Source organism: Thermobia domestica, chromosome 1, assembly GCF_964235325.1.
Source record: "Thermobia domestica chromosome 1, izTheDome1.hap1.1, whole genome shotgun sequence".
Taxonomy (NCBI): domain Eukaryota; kingdom Metazoa; phylum Arthropoda; class Insecta; order Zygentoma; family Lepismatidae; genus Thermobia; species Thermobia domestica.
In genome coordinates, this window is record NC_137454.1 from 201,262,236 (window position 1) to 201,288,092 (window position 25,857).

Consider the following 25,857-nt stretch of genomic DNA (forward strand, 5'->3'; position numbering starts at 1 on the left):
ATCCACTAAAGAAGAAAAGCAAGTTCATGCAGAAGCTCAAAGCAAAATATATATTCGCAAAAAACGCAACACTATCAATATATGAACTTCTGATTCCTTACTCAATTGTCATTCTATCTAGGGGCAACTTCGTGGTTTTCCCTTCTGTAAAAGATATGCATTAAAATTATTTGCACCAGTGTTTTTACAGCATGAACTTCAATTATTTGATACCTCCATATTTGTCAACACACAATGAACTATCGAAAGTGTTTGAATATTTATAATTCAGCTTATTATTTTCAGCAGTCTAATAGCCGCTACAGTCTGCAGAGGAATAGCGAAGATTGGGTATGGTCTCATAATAATAATAATAATAATAATAATAATAATAATAATAATAATAATAATAATAATAATAATAATAATAATAATAATAATAATAATAATAATAATATTATTATTATTATTATTATTATTATTATTATTATTATTATATAATACGGAATAAACGAAAAAATTAAATTAAATAAACCAATGTTGCTCACTATCCTGTAAATTTGAAGAATAGATCCTGGTAGAATTGTAATCATTGTAATTTCAAATGTGTTACTACCATTGTCAAGTCATGTCATGGACAATCTTTTTCCAAAAATTGATGAGTTTGATGCAATAAGGGCGTAAGTCTGAAATACGCATTTGGAGAAAAACGATGTTGAAAATTTAAGTAGTGTTTTTTTTTTTTTTCTTACATAAAACAATATAAATGTAGTATTTTATTCCGATATTGAGTTGAAATTTTGACAGGAGGCTAAACAAGCATGGTAAAAGCCACTTATGCGTTTGATGCAAAAAGGGCGCAAACCTGCTTACGCCCTTACTACATCAAACTCCTCAATTGTTTATTGCGAAAAGGACTCCAGTTCGTGCTTACCAATTTTCCGTATCCTTTTCTGAACCACAGTGAAAAGAAACTGTCCATTCTAACTATATCTAACTGGCTTCGTGGCCCCACATAGTTACGTGGATAAGTGGGCTAGAATCTGCCTTCTGGAAGAACATTCAGACATACAGACATATTTCGTACGCTGGTATGTAGCTTTTATTTTAGTAGTGACATTCTATTTTTTATTTGAACTTCCTTTATCAATGTTAAAATATTGTTATTACGAGTGAAGAAATTCATATTCTTTCTGTAAAGGATGGCAATTTATGTAGAACTTTTTAAAGTGAAATTTAATATTTATGTTTAAATAGATGAACATACACACTGAACTTTAATTAGAAAAAATATACATAAATCGCCATCACTTATACAAAGGAATAAATACGAATCCTTTCCCATTTGTAATAGCAATCTCTCAAGATTGATACAGAAATTTTAAATTAAGAATACGATGATAAAATAAGGTTCTATGGGCAAACAATAACAACTACATAATAATTCTTTTCCTTGTGATTCAAAAAGGAATACATATTCGAACATTCAACTTCCAGAAATATTTTGGCCACGACATGATCTGATAATGATGTTAACACATTTGAAAAGACAACGGCTATAATTCTACCAGAATTGACTCTTCTGACTTTTCGTTAGTGAGCAATATTCGTTTATTTTTTTCTACTTTTTTATTAACCCAAAACCAATATCTATTCTTCACTATTCCTCCGCAAAACATAACTGCTATTAGACTACTGAAAAAACAAGCTGGATTATGAATATTAGAACACTTGTGAGTACATATTATAGAAATACATTTATTTGAAAATATGACTGCTATTACCATAACCTGAAATCTAGAGAATGAAACACGATATAATTTAAACCTGATATTTGTCAAGAATGCTCCGAGGTAGTACTCACAACAAATACTTCATATATTTCGAACAGCGTGTTGATCATCAGAGCTTCTCGAGATTACGTCATTGCTGCCTATCTCACTACATTTTGGAGACAAGTACCTAACAATCATACAAGGTACCAAAAGAGTTTGTAAAACTGACCCACAGATTACGTTAATCATTCATAAAAATACACTGTTATAATTTGTACTTATAGTAAATTTTCATACGGAGTGATTAGCTTAAAAGTCTTTATCAATTCTATAAATCCATGTAGTACGTCATGCGATGGTCAATTACTTGTCTTCGAAATATTAAATTGTGAAAAATGAATTCTTAGAAGTGAAATGGGCTGCGCGCGAGAGCCCGATCTGATAGGAAAAGTGTCAGGGATTACTTAAACAGTATAGTTAATAGTAAACAAATATTGCGTGCAGTAAATAAAATAATACATTTATGAATTAACATGAACATGCGTTAATGAAATGAAATGAAATCTTTCAGTTTTACGTCCACCGGATGTGCCGGCCAGGCTAAAGAAGACGGTGATGATGAGAAATGGTGAAATAAAGGAAGTAGGAAAATTCAGAGAAAACTCACGCACATGGTGTTTGTCCAACACAAAGTTCGCTTGCGCAGCTGGGATCGAACCATCGAATAAAGGACCCCATGCACCATAGGTGAACGCTGTACCACTGAGCCACCGTGGTTCCATAGAGGTCCGCACGGGCCGGAAATTTAGCCCGTGAAGTTATAATTTGAAGCCCGATCCGAGTCCCAAATATGTTTTAGCCTTTAGTCCCGAGCCCGTGTGATAATCAAATTAGCCTGAAATAAGCGCGAATTACAGAAACTTAATAATTAACGCAAAATTGCATTATTTACAGCAATTAGTGCTTTAATTTTGCAATTGTGCTTTAAAAGTTCTGAAAGAACGTCTCGACAAATATCATTGTATATTTATAAAGTTAAACCCGAAAAGGCCCGAGAAATATACTTAAATATTGACAACCCGAGCCCACAGTGATGTATGCTTTGCAGGCCCGAGTCCGGCCCGTGGGCTCGGCCTGAGCCCGTGCAGACCTCTATGGCCTCAAAACATGGTCAATTCTTATACTTAAATTATTAAAAGAAACAGTATTTACGTAACCCTCAGAAGCTTTGATGATTAAAACAGTTCCATATATAGGAAGTATTAGTCACCACTTGTTTTGTGCATTTCATATAAATACCAGGTTTAATATGGAATTTATATACTGTACTTTCACTTAAAAATGTTATGAAGTTGATATTCATCATAAATAATTCTGCATTACCGTTTTGAAACTGCAGAATATATTACAATATAAAATGTGTTTTCTTCTGAGTCATAAACTATGGGTTGTCGATTTTTTTCCTCTCTCACTCTCTCTCTCTCTGATCTCTCAGGGAGGTCGTACAACAGTATTCCAACTACAAGCGATACTTCGATATGAAACACTACCTCTCCGACACATTATCACCCTGCCAATTATCAGAGGAGGCTTTATCAGGACATCCATCTCTGAAAATAATCTCAACTGAATGTTATGTATTCCATTTCATTTGAAGAAGAAAAAAACTTTTCAATTTCAATAAACATTATAATTAAGTAAAGTTCAAATGTTCACAATTTGCGACACCTTTTATATACGGAAACACATTATTGTGAACTCTAATTTCGGATTTCCTATCATTCCCTCTTGAAACACATTTCTAAACAGTAATTGTACCATTATTGCATTGCATTTACGATTTGGATCATACAATTCTTTTTCATGGCCTGCCTGAATGATCATAGATATAGGATTTTCAAACTCTGTATTAAAACTGGAATCAACCACCTCCGGTTTTAATGTTGATTGCTATAGAGTAAAAACGGATCGATAGCGAAAAGCAGTTTTCTGCAATCAATTATATACCAAAAGAATATATTCCATCTCGATTCTAATCTCTCTATTAAAACGGAAAGTGGTACTTTCGGTTACAATATTAATTGAGAAAATGGCATGCCATACAAAGTAAACTCCTTCACATGAGGTACACGTGACACTTATTATATTTTTGTGCTCCTCCCCTATCTGTTCATCACGCATTCAGAGAGAGTATCTATAATCTACTTCCTCTTAATTGTGTTAGTAACAATGTCCTTGCTATTTTCTGTTAAGTAATTTACTTTCCACATTCATCTACGGTTAAAATCAATTAAAAAATTCGAAAGTTGAATTTAGAACGACTAAGAAGCAGGGACAGTAATATGAAAGACGAGAGGAAAGAAAAATTCTGTGCAACAGACGATAGGGTAGGCAGCATGCAAGAAAACTGAGAAAAGTTACGCCTGCAAGGTACGCTCAATAACTACATTGGTAAGGCAGAAAGACCATCGAAAACCAAGGCCAATTGACAATATGGTTAAGCAGAGGGAGGAACGGACAAGATGAAAACCCCAGACATTAAAGAATAATAATTAAAAAGAGAAACTGAGAGCCAGAGAGAAGTATGTGGAAGTAATATGTGAAAAAATAATGGAACTTACACGACGTGGCAGATATGATTTGACATACCAGAAAGCACAGGAACTGGGTGGAATAACTAACAAAAATCTACATGCTTTTGGAATCAAAGATCAACAAGGTCATGTAGTCACTGACCATCACAGAATTCTTAGGATCTGGAAGAAATATATAAAGCATCAACATGACCACAAGAACTGACCAAGAGTTATCGTAATCAAAGTAGAAGAAGAAGTGGATGAAGACGACAAAGTACCCCATATACTGAAAAGGGAAGTAGTACAAATCTTTCAAAGACATCAGGAAGAAGTCCACTGGAGACGACGAAATACTAACGAACTTGCTCAAGAGATTACGAGACAATGCAATGAAAGTACTGACTTTACTTATTTAACAGAATCTGCCTGAGTGAAAAATAATCGAAGGATTTTCTAGACATTACAATGGTTGAATTGCGTAAGAATAAGCAAGCAAGGAAGTGCAGTGATCACAGAACCATTAGCCTTATCTTCCACATTGGAAAGATTGTTGCGTGCGTATTGAATAAGTGATGAGAAGTAAGATAGAATAGAGTTTGGAGGATTATCAATTTGGATTCCGAAAAGGATGAGACACTAGAGAGGCTATTGGATTGATGAACGAACTAGATCACAAAGAGTTCTCGACGTAAAGGAAGAGTTGTGTTTGTGCTTCATCGACTGGCAGAAAGCTTTCGACCGGGTCAATTAGACCAAACTTCTAAAAATACTTCAAGAAATCGAGGTCAACTGGAGGGACCGTTGACTCATTTGCGACCTATACACAAAACAAAGAGTGAAGTTACGCCTAAGCCAAAAAGAAACCAGCAGTATGGAGATTGGAAGAGGAGCCAGACAAGGATGTAGTATGTCATCCCAATTATTTAACTTTTACAGTGAATGCTTAATGAAGAAAGCATGAACTGAAGTTGAAGATTCCGAAATTGAGGAACCGACCATCAACAAGGTAAGGTACGCAGACTACACGGTTATTATAGCTAGAACCGAGAAAGGACTGCAGGAGATGATGAACAGACTAGTTGACACTGGGAAACTATATAGAATGGAAATCAACATCAAAGTGCCGAAAGGGATGAGAATATCCCGTGGAAATACGCCCTGATGGATCAGAGTACCACAAAGAGAGTCTGAAGAAATCGATCATTCAAATACATAGGAAGTATTTTGACGAGAGACACTGCACTAAAGAGCTCAGGTCAAGAATTGCTGTAAGAAAAGAGGCATTCAACAACAAAAGATCACTCCTAACTAGTAGGCTTAACACTAGACTGAGAAAAAAGCTGGCCAAATGCTATATACGGAGTATGAGACTGTATAGTTCGGAGATTTGGACATTATGGAAGTTAAAAATCAGGACGCATTATCCAGCATTCCTCGTAGAAAGATCAAATGAATTGGACACATTTTGCGAAGAAATTGCCTTCTTTATACCGTAACAGAGGGTAAGATGGAAGGAACATGAGGAGTAGAAAGAAGAAAACTTATCGACGATTTGAAAAATAAACAAAACACTTCTAGTTAAAGAAGGAAGCTGAAGATCGAGAATCGTGGAAGAAACATTCCCAGATCTTAAACTAGGGAGGGGCAAGGATCTCCTGTTAGTCCTAGGACCTGTCAACAGGCTGAATAGTTAATAATAACGATAACCACATGATCATTTATGAATACATGATCATGTGGAATGTATATACTACTGATATCATATACTATAATATATATACTACTGATATCAACATTTTAGTTTACCTGGGTCATAATACCACTTTCCTCATCAGCTTCATCATTGCCACTTAGAGCTCGCCTTAATTTGTCCATCTTTTCAGTGCTGCACTATTAAAATAGTTTCTTTCAGTCTTTCCTCAAACAACTGTATTTCTCAGCATACCTGAAAAGCCGAAACAAAACATGTGTAAGCCACTTCTTGTTTACTATAATAGTGCACTGATTCTGTTAATAAGGAATAAATAAATCACAAAATCAATGCACACAAAATGATCCATATTGCTAATAAAAATGATGACTTGTGTAATTCCAGAATGCTTATGAAAATAACGGAATTGTCTTACTGTAAAAGATCTTTTACTACTAACGTAGTAAAATACAGTATTATCTCTTTATTTTGGTATTCTCCATGTGCACTTGACAATCATAAATTATACAAGGAAAGGTATATAGGGCAAATCAAGTGAAGGAAAGAAGGGAAACCCCCAAAAGCAAAATAATAAACAGAGCTTTTGCTATTAGACGTTACAGGGTACATATTTGTAAATGAAATACTACTAATCTTGTACCCTTAAAAAGGTTAATCATTAAACTATTTCAGTAGTCTCTGCTACTTGCTTCAGTAACTTCTTGAACTACTAGAACTATTGTAGATCCTCTAATTTTAGGACTATTCCAGGGAAAAAAAAAAAACATTAGTTAGAAAACAAACTAGGAAATAACAGAAAAATTGTGAGGCACTTGCACACATCTGTAAATAATAATAATAATGTAATGATTATATATTAAATTGAGTTATATTCTTACTATGAACCGAATCAATTACTAAACGCTAGAAGACACCGTAGTCCAGTTTTCTGCAAACGGAAGAAGTGTGATTATTACTCGCTATCATCACAATTGTAGAGAATAAAATTGGCTATACTAAAACACTCATGAATTTACAATAATATCATAAGTTTCCTTCACATATGTAACCAAGGTCATAAACTCAGTGTAATATTAATGTTAAATTTTTATCTTCAAGACAATGATGATGAACATTGTGACAGGATTGGTAGTGCTTTTGTACTATTTAGCAATTGTTTTCGTCCATAGAGAGCGTACTTTTTTATTTATTTATTTATAGATACGTACAAATGCTTCAGAAATTTGTTATTTTGTAATTTGTTTTCCAAGTAATAAAATTCTCCTCTTGAGAGAATCCAAAAACTTCTAGCGTAGCACTTCAAGAAGTTACTAACGAAAGTAGCAGAAACTACCGAAATATTTTTAAAAAGACTAACTTTTTTACGGATAGAAAATTAATACTATATCATTAATAAAAAGAGAGAGCTTATAGCTTGCCAAGGTGCAAGAATGAACTATATTATTACTCACTAATTGCTATTGTCTCAATCAAAATTATATACTAATATTTTCGTTCAAATATTTTCGTAAGAGCATACCTGTTTTCATGAGAAACAATTTTTAACAGAAACCTCTTAGAGACAAAATGCAGTACTACTACAAGTTAAAAATCCTAGTGCCTGCAGCCTCTATAAAAGTAAATCTACGAAGGACAAAAAGAGTTCTAGCGGAAAGGGACTTTCGCAGCAAAGACTAACAAATGGTATTACTGCAATGGTGTTACATTGTAATCTGGAACGAAAAGCAATGCAACTACATTCTCTTTGTTTTTGTAGTATATACTTGCGTATTAGTACAAGCAGATAATAAAATGTCCTTCTGCATGTGCCAATTAATTACAAATCGAAAACACTTGCCTTAAAAGAGAAAACTGCTAAAGATATAAGCCTACCTCTGTTTTCTCAACATACACTTGAATAACACTGACCTTAAGCTGTACTATCCCAGTATTTTCCTGGAGTATTTTAAAGGAAACTAAAGAAATCTCCAGTCAGAATGACTTACTGAGGGATTTAAATCCTGAGTGTATAACACGATTGGATCGTGTTGGGTTCGGTTCCAGTTCGGGGCAGCCATTCTTATGATTTGCAGGGTCTGATTCTTGTTCGAGCTAACCACTTTTATGACTGGCAGAGTCTGATCCTTACCTGATCCCATTCGGGATAACCAAATCTTATAACTCTGCTGGAAACAACTCCCGTTCAATACAGCTTACCTGTGGTGGATATTAGTAATTGGCATGAAGAAGGCATTCGCAATAAAAATGATAATATTACAATAGAGAGTGCGCAAACCTCCAAGTTGGATCGCGAACCAAAATACTATTTCATTGAGGTTGCGACTACGAGCGCCCACCGTCATTACCACGCCTGCTGGCGATAGCGGAATGAATACAAGTTACTAAACATAACATCCACCATTTTGGGTAGTGATTGTGCAGAGATGCTGTAAAGGTAATTGCACATAAAGAAATAGATTGTATGTAAATTTTATTCAATTAACACAAGTTATGTATGATACTTACGTTTATGACATTACGTTTTATTAGTGATTTTTATTTAACATGTACCAAAACACCATGAGCCCAAAATCTTAATAATGTGGAATTTTATGCGAAGAAATTATTATATATTTTTATTTTATTCTTTCTTTCTTTAAAGAAGATGACGCACTACGAATGCCGGCTAAATTTTATATTACGCAATGCACTAGTATTAAACACACGCTATTTCGAAATCACACTTAACTACACTATAAATTAATGGATTTTGGGGGGGGGGAATCATGCAGTCATTCTTACGAAGAAGATTTCTCCAGGCTTCTTGTTGCTCGTTGGACAGTCATTATTTAGCTTCCGTAGATGTTATTACTTTTCAATTCCAAGTGGAATTCACCCTTTCACTTGTATAAGTTTCTTACCCATGCCTCGTTACTTACATGATTTCACGTATCAAACGTTGTCTTGGTATACGAACATAGATTTTGTGTTAAATTTATATTTATATACCTGCGCAGATTTAGTTTATTCTTTTCATTATCAAACTTATTAAATCTTCAACGATCGCGAGGCAAAACTTTGATATTCTTCTCGGGCGTCACTGTAGTAGAACCAATCTAGGCCACCATAGCTGCTTAGCACACCTTCGCGGCTTTTTTACCTCAGCGTCAATATGTTTGCGCCGAGCACACCAGAAAAGATCTTATAAATGTTCATAACAAATATTCTTTATTAGAAATACGCATATCAAAGGGCGTAAAATTAGTTTGCCATTAAAACAAAATAATTGAAATGTCGAAAACAATAAAAATAAGTCTAGATGATATTTGAATTCGACGAACTATATTTTGCATCATTTTAACCATATTACGCTTCCTTTGTTCAGTGAACAGGAAGCACGAGTCATCACTCACAGGATTGCCAGCTTACTAAAAGAAAACTAGAGCACAATTTGCGTCGACGAACAGAACATGAAGCCTCATTCCAATTCAGCCAAGAAAAACTGGGAAAATTTAAAATAGAATGGGAGTGAGGGGGGCTACACAGTCATAAATGGCGTGCGACATGGACGATGATCTTCTTTGAAGATTATCAGAACCCTGGGATCTTGGGTTTCCTCTTCTTAAATTTACTTTTCCGGTTATTATTCCTCTTCTTTCTTCCATTATTAATGTTTGATTCATTATGGTTCACTAACACTTTACACAAACGTAGATGGGCTTTTATTTTATGGGCTTCCCCTTTTTTTTTTTTGTAAGTGTGTATGCGAAAATATAAAATTGCATTTGTTTTTATAAGACAATATTTCAATATAAGTTGAATAATATTGATTATCTATTATATTTTCATTTTATATTATATACTATTCATATTCTATTCATTAACATCAAACTAATATATTTTTTACACCATTACTTAAATTATAAAACTTCAATCTTTTTTTTTTTTTTTTTTTTTTTTTTTTTTGTAAGTATCTGACTCGTATTATTACATCTTACACTAAATATTCTTATCATACTGAACATATGAAATTTTCAATATTTTAAGAAAAATGACACATGAAATGTAAAAATAACCTTTTCATCAATATGTGCTTCCTTATAACTAATTCTCAAAATAACTCCTAATAATGTAATATTTCCATTCTTCAAACCTTTAAAATACAACATTTAAGCAACACTATATCAACTTACAAGTTAATTTTCAAATATAATGCAATAGTATAGTGACATGAATATACGAAATGAGTTCTCTCATTAGTAAATAATTATTTAAAACATACTACATGTTAAGAACTTTATTTTTACACAATATTCAATAATATACGTTTTAGTCGAGATTTAATAAAATTTATCGGCGCCTTTGAGATCCACAGCTAAATTTTTACTACGTAATAATTTAGTTATGACTCTCTCTGATCACTCGACAGGATCTGCCTGGCTAAATTTCGAAGGAACCTACCCACAATGAATTATTTATTTTACCACCCCGAGATGAGGCCGAATTATAGAATACAAGGTTAAAGATTTAAAATAATAAAGAATGACATTTACCAAAATAGCTTACTCCGAGCATTAAAAACATATTACATTACCCAATACACATAGGGGGGGGGGAACCTCATCTCCATGACTTGGCAAAGAAGAGGAGCGGAGGGGGGAAGTGAAGGGTCAGTGAACAACAGTGATAAGTGAGTAGGGGGGAGTGGAAGAACAGATGGAACGAATGCAGAACAGAGAGGACAGGACATCGACCCACATATCCAGGTAAGGAGAAACACGCAGAAACCCATTGTGACATTAATGCACCAGAATATCCAAGGGTTGACATCAAAAATAACTGACCTTGAAGCATTCTTACATACAATAGACAAACAACCACAAATCGTGTGCCTGACCGAACATTGGTTAACAAAAGAAAATATTGAACAAATAAAAATTCAAAACTATGAAGTAGTTAGTCACTTCTGTAGGGAAATAAACAGCAGGGGAGGATCAGTAATCCTAGTCGAAGAAAACTTGACACAAGATGTTAAAAAAATAGACATGCGAAGTACCGAGTTCGCTTATGAAAGTGCAGTCATTACTATAGAAAAGTTAAATTTAATAATAGCTGTAGTATATCGTAGCCAACGGGGATCTCTTGACACCTTCTTTAATTCACTCAAAATGTTTCTAGAGGGCATACGGAATATACACAAGAAAAAAATTATAATATGCGGAGATTTCAATATAGATTTCCTAAAAAACTCCTCAGAAAAAGAACGTGCAATTACACTTCTAAACATGTATAACATAACATACATCATAAATAAACCCACTAGAATAACCACGCACTCAAAAACGGCTATTGACAATGTGTTTACTAATGTAAAAGATGACATCAAATATGATATAATTGATGGGCTATCTGATCACACATGCCAGATGATGTACATAGAAACACAACAAAAAATTGACAATACTCACAAAACACGCACAATCAGAAACTACAGGCTAAGACATAAAGAGAAATTTACGAGATTAGTAACAAACGAAACATGGGTGGACGTGTATAACAAATCCACAACTGACGAAAAATATAACGCCTTTTTTGATCGTATTCACTGTATTTTTGACGTATCCTTCTCGAAAATAATAATAAAAAATAATACAAAAAACACTAAAAAATGCTGGGTGACACCAGAAGTTAGGGAACTCAGCAAAATAAAAAGACGTTTACTGAAAAACTCCCAACAAACAGGAAATACTACACTAAATAAAGTATTTATAAATCAATACAAAAGAAAATTACGTAATATTAGACAAGGTTACTACACAAACAAAATAATGACAGCAAATAACAAAACAAAAACATTGTGGAAGGTAGTTAATCAAAATACACGAAGGGAAAATAAACGTACACAAAACAATATTAGTCTTTACGTCAATCAGATACAGATCACGAATCCTGACCAAATAGCAGAAATATTTAATGATTACTTTATCGATATTGCAGATAAATTAACGAATAAGACGCAAGATAGCGAAAAGGCTATTGAACTATTAAGAAATTTTAAACCTAGGACATGCAAAACTATGTTCCTCATGCCGATAATAGAACATGAGGTATTTTATGAAATAAATAGATTAAACCCAAATAAAGCTACAAGCGACGAAATTCCAATTGAAATAATCAAGCAGAACAGCCAGAATTTAGTACCTATACTTACATACCTATTTAATGAAAGTCTCAATACAGGAAAATATCCAACAAAATTAAAAGAAGCTAAAATAAAACCAATCTTTAAACAGGGAGACAGAACATTGATACAAAATTACAGACCGATATCACTCTTACACCCAATAAATAAAATATTTGAGAAACTAATTAAAAAGAGACTAATAAATTTCTTGAACAAACAGCAGATACTATGCCATGAACAACACGGTTTTGTAACTGGAAAAAACACAACTACGGCAACATATACGCTTATAAAAAACATACTAAAAGGGCTAAACGATAAAATACTAATCTTAGGCATTTTCTATGATTTAAGCAAAGCTTTCGATCTAGTTAACCACAAAATACTCTTACGAAAACTTGAGCATTATGGCATAAGGGGGAAAGTGCTACAGCTGATGGAAACCTATTTACAGGGGAGGACGCAAGCAGTTGAAGTCTCCCACATACAAAATGGGAATGTAAAAACATATTTATCAAACCCAAGACAAGTCCGCAACGGCGTGCCTCAGGGCTCAATATTAGGTCCAATCCTATTTCTACTGTATATAAATGATTTTCCTGGAATATTGAAGAATTTTGAAGTAATTTTATATGCAGATGACACAAGCGTAATTGTAGATGGTAAAACCGTAAGTGAGCTAAGGAACAACACATGTAGAGTATTGGATCAAGCCAAAAAATGGTTCGAAAGTAACTGCTTATGCATAAACAACACAAAAACAAAATACCTACTTTTTCACACAAAACAAAACACGAAAATAAAAGAAACCAAAAATAAATTGACCAATCTAAAACTAGATTTCACCCATGAAATTAAATTTTTAGGATTACATATAAATGAAAATCTAACTTGGGAAACCCACGTTAAAGAAATAATAGTAAAATTAAATTCCAGACTTTATGCACTCAGGATACTAAAAGAAACGTTAAATACTAAAGCTTTGATCCAAGTATACTACGGGCTTATACACCCTATACTAAATTACGGCATCATTTTCTGGGGCAAATCTTCAAGCAGCAAAGCAGTCTTCATGAAACAGAAGCAAGCAATACGAATAATATTTGGTCTACACATGAGAACATCATGCAAAGAAAAATTTAAACAGCACCACATCCTTACCCTACCATCTATTTATGTATATGAAACTGCAATCTATGCAGCTAAACTGAAAGATGGAACCCAAATAAATCACGTATATAATACCAGACAACAAAATGAAAGAAGACAATATTTTATAACACTAACATTAGTTCAGGAAGGCCCAAGCCATATGGGAGTACAAATTTACAATAAGCTGCCCAGAGAAATAAAAAATGAAGAAAATATAAATGTTTTTAAAAAGAAACTCAAGAGATTCCTGGTGGATAAAGTATATTACAGCGTAACAGATTATCTTTACAATAATGTATATTAAATAGTAGTAACATATTTCTTTTTCTAAGTGTATTTACTGTAAGAAAGAGGACTGTCTGAACCCTCCAAATACCAAATGTATCTTGGTTTTAAATGGAGTAAATAAATACAAATACAAATACAAATATTTCTTTGCTGGTTTTTCCATTACTTTGGAAAAGAAATATCAACGGCCATCTGGAAGTCGCATAGCGGGTCACAGATGCCTGCATAAATCATATAAAACTTCTTTTTTTTTTTTTTTTTTTTTTTTTTACATTCCTTGTATTTGCTCATTTAGTGCCACATAAGGATTCTGTAGATTTACTAACGCAAATTCCAATACATCAGATGAACATAAATTTTTACAGTACAGAAAATTCAAATACTTATCAATATCTAGCAATTTCTCTAAAATTTTATGTATTCGTTGGTTATTACTTCTCGAGTGAACACTTTGAGATAAACATACTGGTGTTGTAGTTAATGCATTGCAAAGAACAGTTTCAACACTGCTTTCTAGATCTGAATTCTTAAATTCGCTTGAAATTACATCATGGTATTTCTCAGAACTATGTTTTACTGCAAGATCTAACCAGATTTTACGAGTTTGTTTCGTAGGTTTCCACACCTTAAGTCTATCCACTGAATGTGAACCAATTGATTTACCAGTTAAAGGATCTAACAATTTACCAATTTTCTCAATTTCTAATTTCTTTACATTTTAAAGCAAAATATTTAATTTTGCATTCATCTTTTTTTTTTTTTTTTTTTTTTTTTGTAACATTCAAGAATCTTAAACATTGCTACGGTCAAATTTTCAAAATGTACACCATCCAGTTTTCTCTCACACATATTTTTATCCAATTCCTACTCTTGGTTTTAGAAGTACAACAAGAATTTTGAATTTTATTCCAAAACGTTTAATAAACATGTCTTCGTAATTGCCTGTGTGTTTTCTGCAACAAATATTTACTTTAATAATCACTGATTTTCCATACACGTGTGATTTTTCACTGTCAGTAGCAACAACAAATCGTATATTGACAGAAATTTTGACTTTCGACTTATCACATTGCTTCACTAACATGCAATTTCCACATATTTCGTAATTATGTTTACTGCACTTATTTTCTTTCAAAATTTTGTTACGGGAAATTCTCTGCCCAATTTTGTATGAAACATCGAATTTACTTTTATGATCAACCCAGTTTTTCATTTTCCCTGTGTGCTTACGCGTAGGTGCTGTTACTAAATGCTCGTGCCACCTAGCACAAGTTCGTTGGACTAACCTAACTTTTGCCTTTTTCTCGCGTTTGTTTTGAATTTTCGACGCTTGGCTACGACACGGTTTTCTCACCTGATTTCCACATTTTTCACGGACACCATCATGATTTTTAACGACTAATTTCTGCGTATCGTTTCCTTTTGCATAGGCTTCTGACTTTTTGAACAAGTTACAACGCTTACTAGGTTTCAACTTTTCATTTCGCTTTTCATTTACATTTTTTGATTGTGCTTTTTCTGGAGTGACTACATTGCTTTTTTCATTACTACTTACCACCATACAATTGCCTTTGTGCTTACATTGGGTTTTCTTAAAATTTCTACGGACAAACTTTGACATTCTTTCAAAAGATCGCAATATTTTGTGCATGCCTTTTATCTTTCGTTTCAATTTACACAACTTTCGTTTCTTATCAGACGTGTGCTTACTACGCTGTGACCAATATTTATACAGGGTTTGTATGATAAGTAATGAGACCAGGTCTGGAAACATTGTTTTATTGATCTGATCTGTACAGGGACTTAAAAGCTTTCGAAGTACTCTCCTCTTGCGTCGATGCACTTCTGCAATCGATGTTTCCACGCTGCAAACGCCCCCTGGAAGTCAGTAGCCGGCATGTCCTTTAGAAATGTGGTCACGGCTGCTTGGATGGCTGTGACGTCTGCAAAACGGGTTCCTTTCAAGCGTGGCTTCAGCTTCGGGAAGAGGAAGAAGTCGGCCGGGCTCACATCTGGGCTGTAGGGTGGTTGTGGAAGGACTTCCACCCCAATCCGGGTCAAAAAGGAGGTCACTAAGAAGGCGGTGTGGGCAGGGGCATTGTCGTGATGCAACTTCCACCGGCTAGCGATCGCCGGTCTTTTCCGCTTGACGCTCCTGTGCAGTCTCTCAAGGACTTGTTTGTAGAAGGCGGCGTTGACGGCTTGTCCTTGGGGTACAAACTCCTTGTGGACCACCCCCACATTGTCAAAAAAAACAATCAACATTGTTTTCACCTTTGACTTCGACATTCTGGCCTTCTTGGGGCGCGGGGACGCAGGAGTGTGCCACTCCGCGCTTTGACGTTTCGTTTCAGGGTCGTACTGGAACACCCAGGACTCGTCACCTGTTATGACGTCATCTTCAAAGTTAGGGTCACTGTTCATGAGGTTCAACAGTTCCTGACAACAATCAACACGTCGTTGCTTTTGTTCGTCAGTCAACACTCGCGGCACCAGTTTCGCACAGATTTTTCTCATTCCCAATTGTTCCGTCACAATCTTGTGCACTGTTGTGTGGTTCATATCGAGATCATCAGCAATCAATCTCAACGATAATCGACGGTCTGAGTTCAGGAGATCCCTCACTTTTGCCACAGTTTCGTCCGTAGTCACTGTTGTCGGGCGTCCAGCCCTCTCCAGATCCTCAACGCTTTCCCGGCCGTTCCGGAACGCACTGTGCCAACGAAACACCTGGGCTTTGGATAGGGCTTCCTCTTTGTAGGCCTCCGTGATGAGAGAAAGCGTCTGAGTAGCCGTTTTCCCCAGGCGAACGCAAAATTTGATCGCATAACGCTGTTCGATGGAACCCTCCATGTTTGTTGATTTTCCGCCGTGACAAGAATGTTCACAAGGGCTTTGTCCAAGGCTTGTCCGCGCTCCACTAAGGCTCGGAGCCAACTGACGCGCGGTGCGTTGCTTTGCTCGGACCCCCCCCCTACATCCTCCATCACCGACAAACCCGCTCCAGCGACACGCGCGCCGCGGCGCGGCGAGTCTCATTACTTATCATACAGACCTTGTACTTGCTGACGGATTTACTCAAAATGTACTGCAACTTACTAAAATTATTTCGACAACTTTCAACTTGTTTGTGCCATGACATTCCACTGACATTATTCTCTTTGACGCTACTAGTGCCTGAACTGATTCCATCATTCATTACACATATTTGGGTGCATAGAAAACAATAAAACCTTATGCGCTTGAAATTTACAACATACATATTTATCACCACCAAGTGAGAACTGTTACCACTGTTTTCCTTTTTGTCAATCTGAACCCTAACTATGTTCACGAAGTACGAACATATGTCATTACTTGGAATACATGCTAACTTATCTGTTTGTGACGTGCTTTGGACGCATCCTAGCTCCATTAAATTCAACATATGACTAATGAGTAAAGAGCGCATTCTCTTGCCTCCATTCATTAATATTACTACATTAGTACAATTACACGCACAAAACCTATCAGTGCATTTTCCTCCGTAACATGACAAATATTTTATGTTCAACACATTTACCTACTGTTTAGACTTCGAACGAACATTAGGCCTACTTGACGTAACAGTTTGACTAACTAAACCTTTACATTTGTATGATACTGGCTGACTACTTTTTTCTTTACCATTGCAAGCGCTAAGAAAAACTAACTCATTTACTACCTTTTGGCACCCTTGTTCTACATCTGCACAACTAGCCTTTTCATTTGGAGCTTCAATTGATTCAATTTTTTCAAGTGCTTGGACCCCCTTTTCTTCACTTTTACCCCAAATTTCTTTCTTTGCAACTTCTATTTGTGCCTGGAGTTTATCGTTAACGTGCTTTACAGTTGTTTTATTAACTTCCACATATTTACTTCCGAAAGATTTACCAAAATTATCTATTGTGCTTTCTAAAGATTCCCATACGTTACCTTGTTTACCAACTTTTCCTATTTTGTTTTCCAAAGACATATTAACTTTTTCAACTTTATTTTCTAATGATTCGCGTACCATATTAGTTTGTTCAATGAGTTCCTCTTTATATGCTTTAAGTGCATCCAGCACTAACTTAACATTACTTTCATCCATTTTTACAATTACAGAAAATTTCTCAGTATGAGTCAGATACTTTATACCTTTACGTTTCTACACATAAATCACTACTTTTTACATGTACGGTGAAGGAGTTCTGTCCCTGTTCGGGCGCCATTCTTATAACACGATTGGATCGTGTTGGGTTCGGTTCCAGTTCGGGGCAGCCATTCTTATGATTTGCAGGGTCTGATTCTTGTTCGAGCTAACCACTTTTATGACTGGCAGAGTCTGATCCTTACCTGATCCCATTCGGGATAACCAAATCTTATAACTCTGCTGGAAACAACTCCCGTTCAATACAGCTTACCTGTGGTGGATATTAGTAATTGGCATGAAGAAGGCATTCGCAATAAAAATGATAATATTACAATAGAGAGTGCGCAAACCTCCAAGTTGGATCGCGAACCAAAATACTATTTCATTGAGGTTGCGACTACGAGCGCCCACCGTCATTACCACGCCTGCTGGCGATAGCGGAATGAATACAAGTTACTAAACATAACATCCACCATTTTGGGTAGTGATTGTGCAGAGATGCTGTAAAGGTAATTGCACATAAAGAAATAGATTGTATGTAAATTTTATTCAATTAACACAAGTTATGTATGATACTTACGTTTATGACATTACGTTTTATTAGTGATTTTTATTTAACATGTACCAAAACACCATGAGCCCAAAATCTTAATAATGTGGAATTTTATGCGAAGAAATTATTATATATTTTTATTTTATTCTTTCTTTCTTTAAAGAAGATGACGCACTACGAATGCCGGCTAAATTTTATATTACGCAATGCACTAGTATTAAACACACGCTATTTCGAAATCACACTTAACTACACTATAAATTAATGGATTTTGGGGGGGGGGGAATCATGCAGTCATTCTTACGAAGAAGATTTCTCCAGGCTTCTTGTTGCTCGTTGGACAGTCATTATTTAGCTTCCGTAGATGTTATTACTTTTCAATTCCAAGTGGAATTCACCCTTTCACTTGTATAAGTTTCTTACCCATGCCTCGTTACTTACATGATTTCACGTATCAAACGTTGTCTTGGTATACGAACATAGATTTTGTGTTAAATTTATATTTATATACCTGCGCAGATTTAGTTTATTCTTTTCATTATCAAACTTATTAAATCTTCAACGATCGCGAGGCAAAACTTTTGATATTCTTCTCGGGCGTCACTGTAGTAGAACCAATCTAGGCCACCATAGCTGCTTAGCACACCTTCGCGGCTTTTTTACCTCAGCGTCAATATGTTTGCGCCGAGCACACCAGAAAAGATCTTATAAATGTTCATAACAAATATTCTTTATTAGAAATACGCATATCAAAGGGCGTAAAATTAGTTTGCCATTAAAACAAAATAATTGAAATGTCGAAAACAATAAAAATAAGTCTAGATGATATTTGAATTCGACGAACTATATTTTGCATCATTTTAACCATATTACGCTTCCTTTGTTCAGTGAACAGGAAGCACGAGTCATCACTCACAGGATTGCCAGCTTACTAAAAGAAAACTAGAGCACAATTTGCGTCGACGAACAGAACATGAAGCCTCATTCCAATTCAGCCAAGAAAAACTGGGAAAATTTAAAATAGAATGGGAGTGAGGGGGGCTACACAGTCATAAGTGTAACAGGGGATTTTGTCCCTACTCTATAACAGCTGAAATGCTCTTCCTTCGCACGGGCAGAGCAGATTCCTTCGCCTAGGAAACGCATTTTAATGGAATGTAATGATGAAAACTCGTAAGTAATTTATTTTTAGCATAAATACTTGAACTCCCTATCATTTAGGATACGCCTTTTTCATGAGAATCCAGCTTGAGGTAGGTACTTAAGGTACTATGGTCCAGAACTTATTCCAAAGGTGTCAGCTGTTATATCGTGATGCGATCACAAAGAACAGATAATGTACATTTTGAGTGCATTTTATTTTTCACCCATTCTTACTTCCATGCCAATGCCAAGTCCATGCCACTGGACTTAAACGGCAACGTGAGTGTCACTATTTATCTCAAGTCACCCCGAAAACTATTAATTGTACACTAATATCGGTCAATTTTCGATTACTTTTACATGCCTTCTACTTTCTACCCTTTTCACACGCATACAAATTGGTGACTAATTTAGCCTGAAACGGCATTGAGGGTGTCTCAATTAATATCAGAGAGCTCGAAATCTGTGGATGCGACAACATTGTCGAATATTTTTACTATTCGCTCCTTCCCACTTCACCTTCCGAAGGGTGCCTTACACAGTATCAGGTGTGTCACTATTCATATCAGGGACCCCGAAAACTATGTATCCTATCCAACACTAATATCCAACGATCTTTTTCGATTATTTTTATACGTCATCCCTCCTCCAGGGAAGGTGTTATCTCCCACACTGTAAGTCATATGTATGCCACGTTTGGTTGAAATTGCTCCAGTTTTGTTGGTGTAACACACATTTTTATATATAGATCAGACACGGCCCCACCTACCTGGAAAAAGTAAGGGAAATTAGCTAACTCGTAAAAAGTCCTGGCAAAATCAGGACAATTCATGTAAAGCTGAAAAAACCTAGAAAACTCAGGGAATTTCAAGTACGGGTTTCTTTTCAAAATACTTGAGATTTGTGGATTTCTCATTTTGCTAAAGAATATTTTATAAAATAAATTAGATTGTTTTGCAAAACTTCTCAATACATATACTATACACATGTACATGGACAGAAAATGAGGAACTCCCCACTTGAGAAAAATATAATTGCTTTACAACATTATATATACCGTATAGACCTGGAAAATCTAGAAAAGTCAGGCGTGCGTCTCACATAAATAGGACCCGGTATAAATCACCCACTCCTTTGTTGCTCTACAAAATTGTCTACTTCCTTCTTACTAGAAATCGAAATATAAGAGTGTCAATGGTGCAAAGTGTATCTCACGAAACGCGGATGTGGTGTGTTTTGAGGTCAATGTCCCTTTCGGCAGCAAGGTTACATCAGATGAGGACCTACAACCTACCGTGGGATCTGAACCATATGAGCTCCCGCTTGGAATCTAATGCTAGTCTCTCACGTCAAAGGTGCGTACAGTAACCGCTTAAACACGAGGGAGTCCCACGAAAACGCGGGTGGAGCTTCTAGATTCCCTTTGTGAGATAACGGAATTAAATAGTTTCATACGTACAATAAAACATTAATGCTTAAATACTTTTTAAGGAGAAATACGGCTTTAAATATTACACGTACAAATTTACTAAAACTCAACTGTACGCAATAAAACGTCACCAACCAATCACAGTGCATGAATGGGTCAAGTGTTACAGAAGGGGTCCAGAGAGAGAGAGAGAGAGAGAGAGGGGGGGGAGTAAAAAACTAACCTACTAACTACTCCTCTACTAGCTTTGAATTGGTTGGTAAAAAGTAAATACTTAACTGTAAAAGCTGGACCCCTTCCTTAACACACTAGTATGTTGAACCATTACAGAAGCAGTTTCAATCAAAACAAATAGCTCGAAATAGCTTATATGCTAAATGAGAAACAAAACATTCTCAGTGGAGTTAGTAAAACAGTACAAATTGATGAACAAATTTATATAATACGCTTCCGGGGCATTCAAGTGCCGCTGAGACTAACTTTCCTGTAGACAAGACAAAACAACACAACAGACTGTACTCGAAATGAACAAGATTAAATAACACATGGAATTCCCATAATTTAAGACTGTAAACAATCAAGGTTATAACAAAAACTAATCGTTCTATTCAATTTCTTGTACCACACGCAAAAGTTACCAAGTTATTAACGTCGCCGAGAGATAGGCCAATTATATACGTTGTGTCGGCAGTTACAAGTGGATTTGTACAGAAATGGACATTACAATGTTACTATGTTTATTCACAAATATTTGTGAATTGAGGTGGAATGAGCAGAATGAAATAATCACGACGTAGCAACAGGGCACTGTATTTCGCCACTGATCAATCAATAGTTCATATTTTGATCTGAGTATAGTCTAGAAAACTGAGGGGTGATATCCTTCCTAGCCCCCAATACGTAAACTAAATAGTACTATCATCAGTATGCATCTTATTTAACAATATAAAATTAAGAACTTCGCACATCAAAATAATGGAACTACCTATGTAACGCTCCACAAACCAATACCAACTACGAAATTACCCCTACCCTCAAAAAAAAAAAAAAAAAAAAAAAAAAAAATCTGTACTTTTAGTACCCATAACCCCTTGTTTCTCGCCTGCCTCCGCTCATCACACCCAAATAAGTATTGAGGATGCTGCTGTAGTTCTGGTACACCACGTTTTGGAAGGTTTACAGGTAAAATTCAATACTTTGCATGAAAAGACATATTTATAAGGAACAAATTTCTGCAAACGACATAATACAGCTGTATTTTATGTTTACACGTGTAAAATTATTATAATTGCTTTACGATGGATAAAATAAGTGAGTGTATATGAAAGATGACTATTAGATGCTGCTTTCGCCGGTGTAATTCTACACAGTGCACAGAAGCTGTTATTTTATGTTTACAAGTGGAACGCTTACTAGTATGAAACCACAAGTGCTACTACTGGAACTCGTACCATTGCTAACACATCTTTTCACTACCCTCGCTTACACGTCTGCTAACCATCACTAACGCGCCTGCTCACTTCGGATGTATTCCCGCGTTGCCCCACCAACTTCGCCCTGCTTTGACTCGGTTAGGTAGCATTTGTGCTTTTATATGGTCACCTAGCACAGGTTGGCTTGTTTCTGCACTGCTGTTTTTATGTCACACATCCGGAACCCGTGTTTACAACGCAATCCTAAAAGAATTGTAATTTTTCAAACAATTACTTCTGATGGCCTCCTTGAACTTTATCTATGACAAGTGAATTGCTTTCATATTGCCCAGCGCACATCTTTTAGAGGACAATAAGAAGAAAATTAATGAAAGAAATGTATTGGGTAATAGCATACATGAGAAACCCCTGATCTGCGTTTCTTGTGTGTTCTATTACCACTTCTACATGAAATACCATAAATTTTCTACGTAGTGCAATAGTGCACAAGACATGCGATATGCGTTAAATTCCCCCCCCCCCCTACACACACATAGTCATAGATAAAGTACAAGGGCACTACACATGCATATATAAAGTATCGGTACGTTCTTTTTTATTTTCGTATCAGTCGATAAGTAAATAAAAGTCGCTTTGTTACCCCTTTTGTAAGTTCGTATATACTCGATGAATAATTCCTAAAAGTATGAGCGTCCTCCTCCTTCTGGAACTGATGTAGCTTCATGTATACTATATCCATGTATTGTTCCAACAATTTACGAGGTGTTCCGAAAGTAAACCTGCACGGAGTCTTTAATAGACCACGAGTTTTACGCCAACAAAGATATCACCTCGTCATACAAACACATCGCTACCCTCGCCTACTTGCTTCGTCCGGATTTCACTGGAATGCATGCAATGCTAGCTTGTAGTAATCACTTGCACTGTCTGGTACGAACAGATGGCGGTGGTTCAAAAACATCTCCCTAGGCAGTCTGTGTCGAAATTTGCCAATAAAAAGCTCCATTTATAGCATTAAAATTTATAGTCCCCAAAGTTAAACAGTTCCGATGAATGAAACATTCACATAAATGCTATTGTTAAAAGTACTAAGTCGATTTTGCCAAAAGAGCAGAATAAGCTAAATTTATACCTGGAATTTACACTATAGCAGCGGGATATTCTTAATCTCCAAATATCAACTGAAAAACTCAACTATATTATCAAAAAAAAAAGTCCCGTTTCTAATCATGAGGATTCAATAATAAATTCAATTTACAAGATAAAGCGTTCGATATAATGTAGTTCTCCTGGAATTCAAGTTGTTTTGCTGGGCTGTTACAAACTTCATGGGCGTATATAACTTGTAACTTCACACCAAAATAATGTGGCGTTACCTTTTAATTCTGACAGAACATTTACTATTTCATTCTTCAACGACGATTGCACACTTCATCACTTGCTTTCAAGTACTTGTTTTTATCTTGCTTGGAAGTATTAGTCAAAGATCACGATCTCCGAAACCGATGACACCAGCAACAGGTTAACAATGACGTCACGAGTCAATCACCACCATAGTTCCAAACAAATTTCTTCTTCTTCTTCTTCTTTTCTGGTATCTTTCTACAAATGCGAAAATCGCTATTCCAGCAATATAATGGGTAACTTCAAATCAGTAAGGGTTATTATAGCTAGAACGGAAAAAGGACTACAGAAGATGATTGACATTAGTAGTTGATAATGGAATGGCAATCAACATCGAAAAATCGAAAGTCATGAAAATCCTGTTGAAACGCCCCATTCTGGGTCAGAGTAAAACAAAAAGAACTTGAAGAAGTCGATAATTTCAAATATCTGAAAAGTATTTTAACGAAAGAGACTTAACTGCATCAAAGAGATACCAACGATCAAGAATTGCCATAACCAAAGAAGCATTCAAAGATAAATAAAAGATTACACTTAACTAGCGGGCTTAATATTGGACTAAGGAAAAAATTGTCAAGTGCTAGATATGGAGCATTGAACTGTATGGTTCAGAGAACTGGACATTACCGGAAGTTAGAGAAGAAATATTTAGAGAACTTTGAAATATGGACGGAAAAGACAAAACGAAAAGAGAGAGTAACAAACGAAGATGTTTTAAAACTAATAGGAGAGAAGAGGACGCTTCTAGCCACCATCCTTCGTAGAAAGGCCACTTGATTTGAACATATCATGCAAAGAAATTGTCTTCTTCATGCCGCCATAGGAGGACAGATGGAAGGAAAGCGAAGAATAGAAAGAAGAACACAACTGATCGATGATTTGAAGAATAGAAGAAAATATTGGGAATTAAAAGAGGAAGCTGAAGATCGAGAAATGTGAAAGAAATATTTCCAGACCTAAACTAAATAAAATAAAATAAAAACCGCATTAGTCCCAGGACCAACAAAAAGGCAGAATGCTTAATACTACTGTTACAACAACAACTACTACAACTACTACAGCTCCTCCTCCTCCTCCTCCTCCTCCTACTACTACTACTACTACTACTACTACTACTACTACTACTACTACTACTAATAATAATAATAATAATAATAATAATAATAATAATAATAATAATAATAATAATAATAATAATAATAATAATAACTTCAAAAGACAAAGATGAATGAACGAGAAATGCGAGTAATTATTAGCAAGTAAACATTTCAAGTTCCACAACTTGTTCGTTGCATTAAAGTGACGTAACTCGAATGCACAAGTAAGTAGAATATAAAAACGCGTCCATTAGCGAATATTGATAAGCTAACGCCTTAAATGTTTGTTCAATTATGCACAAACTATTAAGCGTTTAATCGCGTTTTCAGATCCAGATCTGGTACCAGTTCCGGTTCTGGAACTGGGTTTTCGGATCCAGGTCTGGAACCGGTTCTGAAAACTGGATTTCCAAGAACCGGTTCCTCGCGGAACCGGAACTTTGTGGCCATCCATAAAATATACATGATATTTAATATAATTTCGTGAAGGGAACAGTAGAAATTTTATTTAGCAGTGTGCGTGTAGCAGGGTTTGAAAAAACCCGGGCTTTTTTGAAAAAGCCCAACCCACCTGGGCCCATATGGGTTTTTTCGGGTTTAATCGTTTTTTTTTATTATTTCAATGTATTTGGGGTAAAAAAGTTAAAATGTGATTTATATTTCAAGATTGTCATTGGTACAAGTTCCAACAATTTTCTACTCAAAATGTTGTTTAAAAAAATGGCCGCCATTTTAAAATTTCACATTCGATCGCCGAGAAAATCTATACAGCAAATTTAGCATATCTCATGCTTCCAACGTCAAAATTTCAAGTTAAAAGACTGAAAATTGCGCTTCGTAGCGTGGATACTTGCTGTATTGAAAAAATGGCCGCCATTTTGATATTTTACGTTGGTATGCTGCCAAAATCTATACAGGAAATTTAGAGTGGCTCGTGCTTGTACTCTGAAAATTTTAACTTAAAAGACCGAAAGTTGTACCATGTAGTGTGTGTGGTAGAG

The 25,857-nt window shown here is 35.5% G+C and overlaps 1 protein-coding gene across 1 annotated transcript in view; it reads right to left on the reverse strand.

Annotated features, from left to right (window-relative positions):
• Positions 1 to 23,888, reverse strand: part of LOC145692806 (vesicle transport protein SFT2A) — a 42,877-nt gene extending 18,989 nt beyond the window's left edge. The window contains exons 1-2 of the mRNA XM_081768296.1: positions 23,732 to 23,888; positions 6,137 to 6,275 (exon numbers count right to left, since the gene is read on the reverse strand). Of these exons, the coding sequence (XP_081624422.1) occupies positions 6,137 to 6,205 (69 nt within the window). The 5' untranslated portion in view covers positions 6,206 to 6,275; positions 23,732 to 23,888. The remainder of the gene's footprint in view (positions 1 to 6,136; positions 6,276 to 23,731) is intronic.
• Positions 23,889 to 25,857: the final 1,969 nt, after the last annotated feature.